The sequence below is a fragment of the Aplysia californica genome, unplaced genomic scaffold (genome assembly GCF_000002075.1).
Source record: "Aplysia californica isolate F4 #8 unplaced genomic scaffold, AplCal3.0 scaffold00067, whole genome shotgun sequence".
NCBI lineage: Eukaryota > Metazoa > Mollusca > Gastropoda > Aplysiida > Aplysiidae > Aplysia > Aplysia californica.
In genome coordinates this window covers 1,344,528-1,358,076 of record NW_004797337.1, presented here as the reverse complement: position 1 = coordinate 1,358,076, position 13,549 = coordinate 1,344,528, and the positions used below count along the sequence as shown (strand labels likewise).

The 13,549-nt window shown below is 39.4% G+C and overlaps 2 protein-coding genes across 4 annotated transcripts in view; one reads left to right on the top strand and one right to left on the bottom strand.

Annotated features, from left to right (window-relative positions):
• LOC101849677 (lipid droplet-associated hydrolase) overlaps positions 1-2,987 on the bottom strand; it is a 12,000-nt gene extending 9,013 nt beyond the window's left edge. The window contains exon 1 of one of the 3 annotated variants that reach the window (XM_035968559.1): positions 2,569-2,987. In XM_035968559.1, the coding sequence (XP_035824452.1) occupies positions 2,569-2,731 (163 nt within the window). In that variant the 5' untranslated portion in view covers positions 2,732-2,987. The remainder of the gene's footprint in view (positions 1-2,568) is intronic. The other 2 variants (XM_005093664.3, XM_005093665.2) reach the window with 2 other exon arrangements.
• A 937-nt stretch (positions 2,988-3,924) lies between these two features.
• On the top strand, positions 3,925-12,694 carry LOC101849443. Its single transcript, XM_005093663.3, has 6 exons — positions 3,925-5,722; positions 6,695-6,936; positions 7,680-8,327; positions 9,345-9,554; positions 10,338-10,514; positions 12,243-12,694. Exons 1-6 carry the CDS (start codon positions 4,957-4,959, stop codon positions 12,525-12,527), a joined length of 2,328 nt encoding a protein of 775 aa, XP_005093720.1. The 5' UTR covers positions 3,925-4,956; the 3' UTR covers positions 12,528-12,694.
• The last annotated feature ends 855 nt before the right edge of the window (positions 12,695-13,549 follow it).

Here is a 13,549-nt window from a genome sequence, read left to right as displayed (position 1 = left end):
TTCCCCCCCCCCCCCTCCCCGACTAAGTGGTGGATTTTTTCTATTCTTCCTTCTTTTTTAATGAAGTTTAGATCTGTGTTTACCAAAAGCCACAACAACATGATCATTGTTACCCAAGAAAGATAGTAGGTTTAACTCAAAATTAGGGAAAACGAGCCCTTTCCTCTGCATGCTCCACATGTTTCTACTGCCCAGAACATTACATTTTCAATATCTGTTATTTTCCGTTGAATACAATAGATTTCTCTTTAAACCGAAATCTGCTGCTCCGCTGAATTTTCTTCAGTTTCACCAGGATTTCGAATTATAGAGTTTGCTCAAACTCAAAAAGAAGATGAAAATTTGAGACTTTATTTTCTTTCCATTTACCAGATTAACCGTTTTCGGTTTAAGTTTCAGCAGACGCCGCTGTACACAATATTCCACAAAGGCGGACAATTTTACAAACGTGCCATTGCTGGTCACAATTATGCAGTACCATGTTTTTATTAGCTCAGGTAAATAGAGTGTCTTGCTGAAGGATACACCCAAGGGACCACCCATCTTAACCCAGTAACACTTGCAGGAGGACACATATATTATGCGAATCTGAACTTATATCAGCTTGGTCATTGAAGCCCCCACAATAAATCAATTTAAGAAGAAGATCGTCATAAATTCAGCTTATCTGGCCGCAGGATTTTTTAACAAGAGGAATTCCATAAGGATTGAGCGACTACTAGGAAAAATAGAGGGTAAAGGGTTATTAAGGCTAAGATTAGTAGGGTTACGTTAGGGTTTGGGTTAGCGCTAGTGGTTATACGGATGGGGTGCCCATTGGGGATGGGGTGCCCATTGGGGATGGGATTAGGGTCCGGTCGCGTCTGTTTTTGAGTCAGCTATTCGAGCGCGATAGGCTTAAAAATGCCACAACGGCCACTTTGCCCCCCCCCCCCAATCTGGCTTGCAAACCGCCCTGACCAGACCCCCATTGCCCAATGGGCACCCCGTATAAGGGTTAGTGTCAGGGTTAGGGTTGGGTAAGGGTAAGGTCTCTTGTGTTTGTTGGGGTGGTTGCACATTATGGAAGTCCTTTCTCTTGTCTTATACAGCTCTGGATTCAGATTACAACCAGAACCAAGGGCAGAAGCCAAGGGGGAAAGCGGGGGGAGGGGGCTCGGGAGGAAGGGACAGGGGGCGCAGGAATTAGCTCAATTCAATAATTTACCAGAGAAATTGGTTCTTGTCAGGCTGGTTTTTCTTAAAAGCCACCTTTATTCTCACCCCGGGTGAGAATTATAACCCAAGTCTCACTATTCTCACCCCCCCCCCCCTTGTTGAGAACAGCTCCCACCCCAGTGTGGGCAAGAGGTGAAGACTACCCCCAAACCTCTCGCAGGCCGATAAAATCACCTAGGTCCTTGGTGGCTTACCGCATGTGGTCGGGAACGAAATAATAATGTAAAAACATTTTTCGCCTCTCCAGTAAAAAAAGGCTCACTACCGACACTGAGCGGGACGTGGGACCGGCCGCCGGCCAGACCATTCGTTGTTTACACACTCAATGATGGCTGGCCTCTCTGCACACAATACATTATGGTTCAAGGAATAGAGAGCGTGTACAAACGTATCAAGACACGAGCACGAGACCATGCTCTTGCACAACGGTTGAAGGGTTGTAAATTATTCAGACCAAATGGACGAGGGCGTTAAATCATGTTAACTAGTTTAATAATTTTAAACAATCCAAGCTCTTTTCTTCACCTTCATTTTTTTTCTTTCATTCTTTCTTTTTCTTTTTCTCGCCTCTTCTGTCCCCTCCTTCTTCAGCATTTGGAGTTTGGAGCCAAAAAAGAGCCAGAGAGCCAAATGAAATTCTCCGAGCCAGACGCAATCCAAAAGAGCCAAACTTCTGGGATTTGGCTCCAATCTGACAACCCTGACTGTGACTAAATCTATGTCTATTCGGACACCAACACGATCCTCTGGAGCATTAGCCCCGGTAACCTCAGCCCTGATCCCTCTTGGGTCATTTTCGATAAAACAAGGGAGGGGGTGAGAATAGCGAGACATAGGTTATTCTCACATGGGGTGAGAATAACCACTTCCTTTCTTATATGAAAAATTTCATCATAATAATAATAAATAAACGGAAGGACTTCTGTAACGAGCGACCACCCCAACAAACAGAGTAAAGAAGAGACCTAGATCTAACCCTAACCCAGACCCAACCCCTACCCCGAACCTTACCTCTACCCCTACCCCTACCATTATTACCTCTACCCCTACCCTTACCCCAAACCCTAACTGTGACTGTGACCCTCTATTCTACTCCGCCCGCTGTTTCATAGTGGTCACTCGTAACGGAAGTCCTCCCAAATAAACAACACAAAACAGAATATTTATAAGTTATAGAGTTGAAAACTACTGTGGAGGAAGGGGTGATCATGTAGATTATACTGTGTGTGTGTGGGGAGTGGGATTTCTCTCAAAGATCTAGATTATCTACTTTAGATCATGTCCATGTCCATGATGTTTTATTGACCTGTCCAACCTCCTCTGTACGTACTGTAGTGTCTGTAGGCCTACCTGTTCTAAAAGTAGATACAGATCTAGATCTGCACGTTGGTAGGGTCTGCCGAACTTGCAATGCACACGCTATAAAAGAAGCCCAGCGCAAACGATGGTAACTGTGAGTTACTGTACAAAATGGAAAAACTTTCAAAGTTGACTTGGACAACATAAAAACCATCAGCTTCTTGGGACTCGAACGCTACTAAAGTCCAGGGTCACGCTCCAATGGGTCATTCCCCCTAGATCTAGATTCTAGATAGATCAGATAAAGGCAATCAGTATCACCAACGACAAGCTCGCCAAGTGTCAAGTAGCCTACAGAACACTGCGAACTGAGAACTGAAAGCAAGGTGAACTTTCATAGCGGCCAAGATCATTAGTTTATCTTTCATCTGTCAGTCAGTCAGTCATCTGGAAAATGAAAGTAGTAGTTAATAAGGGAGGCTACTTTGAAATCTTAAAACATGTAGATCTAGTTTGTGTATGGTTTGTCTCCCATGATAACTATCCGCACTGCAGCGAGGACAACAGGAAAAGAAGTTTTACATACGTTAAGCTACTTATTATGTGTTCTTTTTTTATGGGATAAATGACAAAACAATTTTTAAAATCAATATATCATCCATTTTTATTTTGAACGAATAAAAAGTCAACCCACAATAAGTTAATCCACAATATATAATTTAAAAAGGTAAGACTTGAGTAAATGAGCACCAACCGTTGTAAGTTCCTCCATTGCCACTATCAATAACAGTCTCACTGAACTAAAGGTAATAGGCCTATTGATTATCAGAAACAGGAAACGAATTTATTTCTAGGCCCAGTGCCTCGTAATCTGTTCTTTAAAAGTGTTACATATATTAAAAATTCAATAAATTAACAATATAGCATTGGAATTGCATGTTCAAAAGCGTGATATTTAGTTTCGTCAATCTTGCTCACATTTCAGCACCTCCATTCCTTTTTAATTCAGATGACTTTATTTTTCTTAGTTTTGTTTTGTTGTTGTTGTTGTTGTTGTTGTTGTTGTTGTTGCTGTTGTTGTATATTTTTAAAATCTAAACAGTCTACATATGAATGTTACGCTTTTCGAAAAAAATAATACACACCACAGTGAAGATTGGATTCATGAAAATAGATAAAATGTACTCAAAAATTAAGGTTAAAACAATAGGTTTACTTGTGATTGTAATTATTATTCATGTTTTGGAAGGTCTCTCATATGACTACAGAAGTATACATTGTAGTTGATATTAACAAGATGTTAATTATTAGGTGAAGTCAAGGACCTTACAACCTCATTGGGTCAGGTATACATATTGCGTACAAATAGACAAAAAGTAGCGAAAGTTGATAGAAACTGGAAACGAAAGTAAAAATAGGCCCAGAGCAAACTGATCACACACAAGTGATCTCTGATCCCGTCCAGTTCCTTCCACTTCAACCGCATTGCCGCAAAACTATTTTCATTAGGTATCCTATTATGCAGAAGTGAAATTCTTGATGAAATATGGACCCAGATGCATTCAGTAGGCCTATGATATGAAATCCAAATTTGCAAGAGAATATATCTGACAGTGACAGTATCAGAATTTATATGACACAATATTAATCTATATTATGAAGCGTGCTGCCTGGCTAGATTTTCGAGAGAGAGATCATGTCATTGTCATTGACATGTCATATATATGAAATCTAGGCCTACTGACTGTGCTCGAATTTCCGAAAGACAAGACAAATCACCAAAATCAAAAAGGGAAATCAAAGTCGTCATCATCAGTGACATTGCTACTGATACTGCTGCCGAAAGCCAAGGCAAACTCAAACGGGTTCTCCAACTAAAAAAACCAAAACTAACTCTCTGCTCAGAAATCTACTAAAGGATTTCAGTAGGCCTAGATCTATAGAATTTACAATGTTTGTAGTGGTGAATCATGTTTCTAACTCCTAAAAATGTTCCAAGGATCTAGAATCTGGTTGGACTATAATAATAATGAGTCTTTCTTTTCAGACTACTAGATTCCAGATCTTTATAGAGAGTTGAAATGTTTCAAGAACTGTCTAAAAATTTCACTACTGAGCTAGCAGAAGAAATTTCCAATCAGTGATCGTAAGAAATAAGAAAAAGACAGGCTTGGGGACTGAGAATGAGGATTCATGACCTCTAGATGACTCTGACACTTGTCGACTAGTGAGTTTTCTGCCTTGGAAACACACAGAGAGCAACGCATTTTAATTATGATGAAGTGATGGTGGTGCACAATTTAGCCCAATATTTGGCTTCCTCGATTTTAAATTCTTCTCTTCAAGTTCAAGTGAACTTGAAAATATATGCTTGCAAAAGTGGTGCCCTTCCAGTTCGACCCACAGCATCGTTTCTTGTAGTAAATTACGACCATTATAATGAAAAACATTAGCAAATACATTCTTGTCTACAGACAACAGGCTGCTCAGCCGAGACTGTTGATGACAGATGTCTCCTCACAGTCATGTCTTCTATCGGTTGTTCGGCACTTTGCTTCTCTAAGATTTGCATCCTTGCTTGCCATTAGCCACGGTGGACTTCAAAATAAAAGTAGCAATGCCTCTGTCATCAGTTGTCGCAACTTATCTTATGAATCAAACTCTACAACATCGGATTTGTTGGAGGAAGACAATTCAAGGAAGCGAAAAGAAGAATGTCAAGTTCAAAATGATAAGTGTACCGCGAGGAGTGAAAACGTATTTCCAAATAATTACTGCATGTCAACTGAAAAAGTGAATGCGAGTGAAACACCTTCAGCAGAGGGTGCTTTTGAGGCCTTGAACAGAGGAAAAGAAAGCTTATTATTGCATAAGAAACATGGGCCAATTATTGCTTCGCTGCTTCAGAAAACGTACCATAATCTTGTGAGGAATGAACACCTTCATTATAATGTCTCACAAGCAAGCCAAGATGGAGAGGATCAAGCTAATCAGTTGTCTGCTAACGAGAAAAGGGAAATCCATGGCAATGATGTCATACATATCTCACAAAGCTCACATGCTGACAGTCGGAGAGACAAACCTCCTGTTTGTTCCTTTCCCATTGATGAATCTGCTCAAGAACACAGCTTACTTCTGTCAAGATATAGACAAAAGTTTCACCAGAAAATGTTCTTGAAGTACCAAAGACCCTCTTCTCGAGAAGGTTGGTTTTTCTTAGTCTTGCTTCTTCAGTGGAAATACAATCGAACCTGTCCAAGACAGAATTGCAAGAGAACCAGAAAAAAACTCCACCTTAGCCAATTTCCGCCTTGGACAGGGTAGGCGGGAGGGCTTCCAGAGGGCCAGCGGGAGGGCTTCCAGAGGGCCAGCCTTTCTGATCAGCAAGCAGATTTTATTACATGCTGGGGAGAGGTGGCATTGGTTGATTGGGCTGCATTTATTACATCAATGGATTGGGCTAAGGGTGCAAATAAAGGAGTCGTTTAATCATTCCTGTTTTTATTTTAACTTGTCAAACAATGGTTTTGGGTGCAAGCACTGGTGGCAAAGAATTTATAAAGACTGATGCATACCATTATTCGAGAGGCTGGGATTGCTCTTGAGAGATGCTGTCTGAATGCAGTACTTACCATTTATTCATTTACTATTTTTTGTCTTCCCTAAAGCGTTTCAAAATGGATGAAAACTTGGACGTTTAAGGATGTCAAGTCAGCAAAAAGCCTGCCCAATTATTTATTTGTTCTCAATGCAACATTCTGAAGTATTCATCTGCTCTTGTAATCATAGATCCCATATATATGCTCTACTATGTCGTGTCCCTGTGACCATATGACTTAATTCTCAGAACCAATGGAAAAACTGGCTGGGTTCATGGGAACTGCTGTGGGGTCTGCGAACATATTTAATTAAAAAAATTATAGCAGTAATCTGAAAGAAAATAAAAATCCCTGATTTTTTTTCTCTGCTATTTGAGCAACCTCTCTAAACTGAAAACCCGGCTGAAAGGAAGAAAATCAGGTGGTCCCGCCGATTTCATTTTAAATGGACTCCACTGTAAGTGTATAGATCTAGTTGTTAAGCTTATTTGTTTCAATGACTGTGAAACCACCATATATATCATCTTATAAAGTCTTTCTTTATGTTACTGAGCAATTCCTTTTTATACCCTTTGCAGCAGGCTTGCTGACCAAAGAATATGGCGAAGCAGAAGACCTTGTGAGAGAGACAGTCTCACCATTTATTGCAGCAGGTGTGATTTCGTCTTGCTCTCCTTGTGTAACAAGTCACCTGAAAGGATTCTATTGGAAAGCCTCACTATCACTCTACTGGCCAGTGAAGATAGGTTGTACAGGGATGCACCCAGTGAAAGAAGAAGCCGTAAGAAGGGCCTATCTGCTGTTATGCGTTGAATTGAAGGTTTGTAAAACACTGTACATAAATAATGCAAGGTGAATGACTAGTGACATATATATCTGTCAGCTTGCCTCTTTTTTTCTGTGCTGTCTCCTTATTGGTTTGTTTGTTTGTACGTTATGCTCATAGAGAACTTTCCATTTTCTTTGTGTGGTTGTCTACTCTCTTCTACTTTCACTTCTCTTCCCTTTCATTATTTGCCTTTAAAAAGCCTTCTGATATCAGACACCAATAACAAGATATGTGTCACGACACAATGAAATCAGATGCTCATCAATTTTTGGGATTAATTGTATAATCTTTAAACTCGTTCATTAACCTCGTGGTTGATGAAGGAATATCCATCTACCCTGAATAGAAGTAAATATATATTTGCCATTGAAAGAGGTGGGGGTCATCTAGTATCAGAAGTGAAATTAATGAGGAAATGGCCAAAGTTTGGTGACTTTCAAAGCTGTAGTGACACCATGAAATCTGAGAATTTACGTATTTTAATCCTTTGATCGATACTTTTCAGTAAAATACGCGCAGCAATGTGTTTTTAAATGGACCTAAAAGATGTTGAGCCCAAAACAAAAAAAAGTAGTTAAGAATTGCCCAAGGGCGGAAACAGTTGATTTCTACGATTCCATTATTTTGAAAAACATCTGATTTCACCATGATGCCACAAAATATTCTTTCACTTAACGACTAAAAGTTGAAATGTGCTCTAAATTCTTTTGTTTTTCTTTCAAATTTGTTCTCAGAAAGTGGGCCTCATTTGTCGAGGCAATGATGGCAGATGGACGCCTCTTAAGTGTGACCAAGTCGTGAGCATGCTTGATCAACTGGCCAGATACGGTGAAATTACCGTGGGGAGTTCCAGAGGTCGGGGGTCGAAAATTGTGCTTGAACAGTTAAAGGGCCGGAGAGAGGGAGATATTTTCACGATTAATCACAAAGCAGTGCCTGCAGAACAGAGAAAAAGGCTGAAAAGATGTCAGCAAATGGAGAATGACACTAAGAAAGTGTTGACTGAGGACTGTTTTGAAACTTATAAGGGCCAAGGATATAACACATCTCATGACATGAAGAAAGAATCTGAAAAATTATTCTCAGGCAATGACAGAGATAATTCTTTGCAAAAGTCGGTTACTCTTAAAAATCTTATGGATGACACGAACAGGCTGTTGGACTTTGAGCCTTCCACGCTTGAGATCGACAGTTCAATGAGCTCTGGTCCTCTTGTTGACGAAGTCGGTCGCTCGATGGACAAAGAACGTCTCTCAAAGGATCTGAAATGGAAGTGTACGGTACATGTGGGCTGGCCTCTCCCTTTCTCTGTGTACAGCTATGGTGTGTCTCTGCCTTCTGCTCAGATGGTTGGCTACATGGCTGTGGCAACAAAATTAAAGGTAGGAAAATTGCCTGTTACAATCTGAGATTTTAGTAGGAGAAAAACAAAGAAAGAAAAAGAAACTTTTACTCTGTTATAATGGATTGTGTTTGAATGCTATAAAGTTTATCACTTAACAAGGGACACTGTCAGCTGATTAAATCATTTAAAAATTTTAAAGTTTTGGTTAAAGTTTTACGGCTCTTGCAACACAATTAGGTCATATAAGTGCGGTGATTAGTTAATCATTTTACCTGACTTGCATGTGGTACTGCTTCAAAGTATTCCTAGGTGGATTTTTGTTTATACAGTCCCCAGTCTTTGTGATGTGTGTTTTTATTGTCAAGTTTAGGTAGGTTGTTTCAATTGTTTGTTGTTGGGTTTTTTTCTTTTTTTGAGAGGGTAGGTTTGTTTTTCTTTTCATTTATTTTTGTAATTTTAGTTATTATTTTGGAGTTCGTTTTCGTTCACATTAGATATTATTTGTTCATTTTTGTTTCTTCTTTTGGTTTTTGGGTTGTTGTTTTTTCCGGAGGGGGGAATAAATGAATGAAACAGTGATGATGTTCCCCTTTGGAAAGAGCAGTTCAGGACATCTGTTTCATCGGATTCTTGCTTTTTATTTTGTAGCTCTTGCAGAAAACTTTACTGTTATTTTAAGTGGATCAATTCACACTTGATTTTTTTTTTAGGAATAAGAGGGACACAGTGGTAAAATAACTACTAGCTTCGATCAGAGGCAGGAAGTATTTCATTTGGGTTTTCATTTCTAATACATGTAGTCATTACTTAATAATAATAAATAGCACTTGTATTACGCATACTACCACTTGATAGCTTTACACTGGTGTGGTTTGCTCCTTCTCTCCTATCAAACATCTATCGTCCTTATCTCCCCTCCTTCTGTTTTGTGTTTGTTACTCTCTTGTGACACCCCTAATCTTCGGCACTTATACGACCTTATTGTGTTGCAAGTGCTGTAAAACTCTTACTAAAACTAAAATACTATATTACTTACCTGGGGGTTTTTTCCCAGCTGTATGACCTGCTGACCAAATGTAACAACCAAGTGTGTGGACTGACTTTGGAGCACCACATTGTCAACGAGACATTGAAGCAATGGGGGAGTCAATCTCTGCTGTGGAACTCGGACGATGTTGCAGAGTTTGAAGCTGATGCCGAGATCTTTTGTGATGCTTCCAATGATGGTTTTGGGGCTTACTTACTTCAGAAAGACACGCAAAAGGTAGCTTCCTAATGTAGTCTATACTATGATGAACACTTAGTTATTAGGTAAATGTGAGGCATGCTGACAAAATGAGTTACTTCTCGGATTCTTACCCTCTATGGAAATATAATATACTGGCAATCCAAAAAAAAATGGTACCACTTTTTGATTGTGTAAACAATCTAGTCTTTTGAGTCTTGATACGTGAATAATGGTAAGTAGTCTAAAAGTAGGCCATGTTATAAGAAAAACATTTTGATGCTTGAATCGGTGTTCACAGCACCAATGTCAAAATATAGAAAACTGGCATTTTATCCTGACCACAAAGCAGATTTTTTGGTATCCTTTTTAAAAAAAATGAAGTTTAGGTCTGTGTTTATTAAAATTCACAGTAAAATTTGATCCTTGTCCCCCAAAAAAGATAATACGTTTAGCTCAACATCAGAGAAATCGAGCCATTGGCATGCTTTGTGCGTTTCTGCTGTTGCTGCGACATTCAATGTATGTTTGGGGTTTTTTTTTCTCTCAGACTTCAGAGTTTTACAGCACTTGCAACATAAATAAGTCATATATGTGCCAAAGAATAGAGGTTTAACTGGAGAGAATGTACAAAGAAAAAAAGGAGAGATAAGGATAAGTGTTTGACAGGAAAGAAGGAGCAAACCACACCCGAGCACCCACCTGCCACTCGCTCTCATGAAAGAGAGAGATTAAGTAAAAGTAAAGAAGTACCTAACAAAAATTTTAAAAATAATTTGAAAAGATAAGATAATTGTCTGAATAATTCTGTATACTTTGCAGGTTAGCTGGATAAGTGAATGCTGGAAAAATCAACCGAACGTCCTTCACAAACTGTGCACTAAGAATGGCCAATACTTGCACTCGACTCAAGCGGAGCTGTTTGCCCTTGTAACTGCTGTCTTTTCCTGGAAGAAGAAGTTACGCCACAAAAAAGTGTTGATTTTCAGCGATAACATGGTGAGTTGTGTGTGAGTAATGTGCTTTTTTTCTTTCAGTCTTTTCTTGGCATAGATCTAATATCTTTTTAAGTTTTTAGAAATTATTTTATTTTATTTTTTTGGTTTTGTGTCACTTCTTAGGGTGCCGTGCTAGTGTTAATGGCTCAAGTCATGTAAGATTAGTATTGATGGGGGTAAAAATAGTTTATAAACAATTATGACTGCAACATCAATTACACTAGAAAGTAAAAGTCAACCCTAAGGTTGCAGATAAATACTTTTTGTACTCTCTTAAAGATCGTTTTCTGACCACTTTTTAACTCAGTTTCCAAAACATTGACTGCTTTCTCTTTTCATTTTTTGTACTGATTGTACATTTTTCTTTTCCCAGTGTCTTCTTTTTCATAGTTTCTTGGCTCATAAGAGATAATTGGGCCTTAATTTTGTCTATTCTTGTTTGTGAATATAATTGTGAAAACCAAGGAAAAAGAACAAATGAATGAAAATAAATTAGTTCAACAAGCTCGTCCCTTTCTTTCCATCTCTAGTCTGAGGTCAAAGAGTTGCTTACTTTAACATTTCTGCCAAGGCCTGACCAATAGATGGGTCAGGTAGACTAAGAGCTAGAGTTCAGATAAATCATTGGCATTGTGTCTAATAATAATAATAATAGATAGCATTTGTATAGCGCATATCCCCCTCAGCAGCAGGCTCTATGCGCTTTACACTATATTATTACCCCAGCAGACCATAGAACACTCCGAAACATTCTCAGCTTCCCGGGAAGCATACAGTGCAAGCAGCCGATTAAGCGCTCAAACACTAACAAACTGACAAGATCTTTCGCTGTCTATAGCCGGGTACCCATTCCCACCTGGGTGAAGTGAGGAAAATTCGTGTAAAGTGCCTTTCCCAAGGACACAACGTCGGGCCCTTGACGGGATTCGAACCCACGACCTTACGGTTGCGGGTCCGAGAGCCTAACCACTAGGCCACCGTCTACTTTATTCAGTAACTATCACAGCAAGAAAAAAATGTTCAAGTTGTTGTGTAAGGTCTAGCTGAGTTTTCAAATTTAGCATGATCACATGTTACGCGATGCATGTGTGTCAGGATTAAGTGGAATCAGGTGCCGGTCAATTTTTGGGTGTATGGAGTTCTTGGTGGTATCATCTGTTCATTTGTCTTGCTTTGGATGAAAATAATGCCCATCTACCTTGAAAAAAAATCAAGATATTTTCAGTTGAAGAAGGTAGGGGTCGCCTGGAGTCAGACATTACAGAGAAAATAGACATCAAAGTTTGGTGATTTGCAAAGCTTGAGTGTCCTTGAAAACTGCAAAAACACATTTGTTGTGCCTTTGATCAATATCTTACCATAAAATCTGTACAAAAATGTTTCTCACGGACATAAAAAGTGTTGAATAGAACATAAAATCAATAAAAATTGCCCAACGGACGAGAAAATGCTGGTTTCTTTGATTTCGTAATTTTGGCGAGTGCCTGATTTCACCACAGTGCCACACGTAGTACGTATTGATAGACGGAATTGTTATATGTCATTGCTTCTCAAAGAAGGACTGACTCTCTGAAGGATCTATTTCAGACCGCTGTTTCACCCAATTTCCATTGTTGATTGCTTTTTCTTTTCATTTGTAGTTAGTATTTTAATTCTTTTTCTGGGAAGGCCTACCCGTTCTGGAGCTCATGTTTGTTTTGTTTTGATTTTTCTTTTTTATTATTCTCAGACGTCGGTCTGCATGGTGAACACCTATGGCAACACATCTGTGACTAGTGACATGTGTGTGGACTCCAACGACTATTTGATCCAGGTGCTACAGTTCACTCGCAGCGTTTATTTCCTCCAGCTGAAAGCGGTCTGGCTGCAGCGAGATCGCAACCAGCTGGCAGACCATCTGTCTCGCCAGGACTTACAGTTCTTTCGAAGAGCGTTGCCCAATGCTGCACTTAACAAGACCAAAGCCAAAAAGCTGAAAATTCATGGAAATAGCTTTTGGGCAGATGGATTATGATGACTATAGTTTTATTTTAGTGTCACTGTCTATGTTTTTTGTGAAGTTTCCTATTTAATTATCCCTTTTTGAGCCGTACCGGCCTAAACCGGCCTTAACCCCCGGGGCAGTGCCACTGTCTTTAGGCCATTCCCAAAAGAGGGACATTTTTCGTTCAAGCACAGTAAAATTGTAAATGGGCTGATTCATGTCACGCTCATAACTGTGCCTGATCTATAACAGGGAACTGCTGCTTTTTCTTTCCTAATCCTTACTTTTGTCATTTTCCTCTACTTCTTTTTGTCACACTCTTGTGACTTGCTATTTTCGGGGCGCCTTGATAGTTGAAGCGGACCTTGTGCTGTTGAAACTAGAGAGGTGAGCAAAGTAAGTCTGATTCCCTGTAAAGACTTCTTTGTTGACACCCACCCCTTGGCGCCCATATGACATTATACAGTTGCGAGCGCCGAAAAACCCTCTACTATAATAAAAATAATAAACCGGCCTTCCCATCATGTTGCCAAGGCTTTTACTGGCCTGAAACACCTGCTTTTAGTGTAGGCTTTGAAATAAGAACATTCCTCCACTCTAAATTTAGATGCTGACATCCTTGGTCTTTTATGTGAAATTTAATTGAAATTTGTCTCCTAGATCAAAGGCAAAAGCAATTAAATAATTCGGTTATGGGAAGCCATCAGTTGGTCACCATTTTGGTTCAGCGGTGCTGACCTGTTGACCTATTTATGGTGCTAGGAATGCTTGAATTTGCTTTTAATTTTGATGAATGGGGAAGGTTAACTGATTGTGTGTTTACTGGTGTGCTTCTGTGTCTGTGCACGTATGTGTGAGTACGTGCAACTGTAAGTGTGTGTTAATGTGTGTTTATAGATGAATGTGAATAATTTTATGAGCTTGAATGACTAATTTCACTACCGGGTATGCAAAGCGCCTGGAGCTCAGTTGGGCTGTGGGCACTATAGAAATGTACTTATTATTAGATGATGAAGTATATTATTTACAATGTAAATACAGAAAGTTGAATT

What these genes read in the sequence shown, in the direction of transcription:
- LOC101849443 (XM_005093663.3), top strand. Translation starts at nt 4,957, where the DNA reads ATGAAAAACATTAGCAAATACATTCTTGTCTACAGACAACAGGCTGCT. An exon ending in AAGACCCTCTTCTCGAGAAG is followed by an intron (nt 5,723 to 6,694) that starts GTTGGTTTTTCT and finishes TACCCTTTGCAG; the next exon opens with CAGGCTTGCTGACCAAAGAA. An exon ending in TTCAGAAAGACACGCAAAAG is followed by an intron (nt 9,555 to 10,337) that starts GTAGCTTCCTAA and finishes TATACTTTGCAG; the next exon opens with GTTAGCTGGATAAGTGAATG.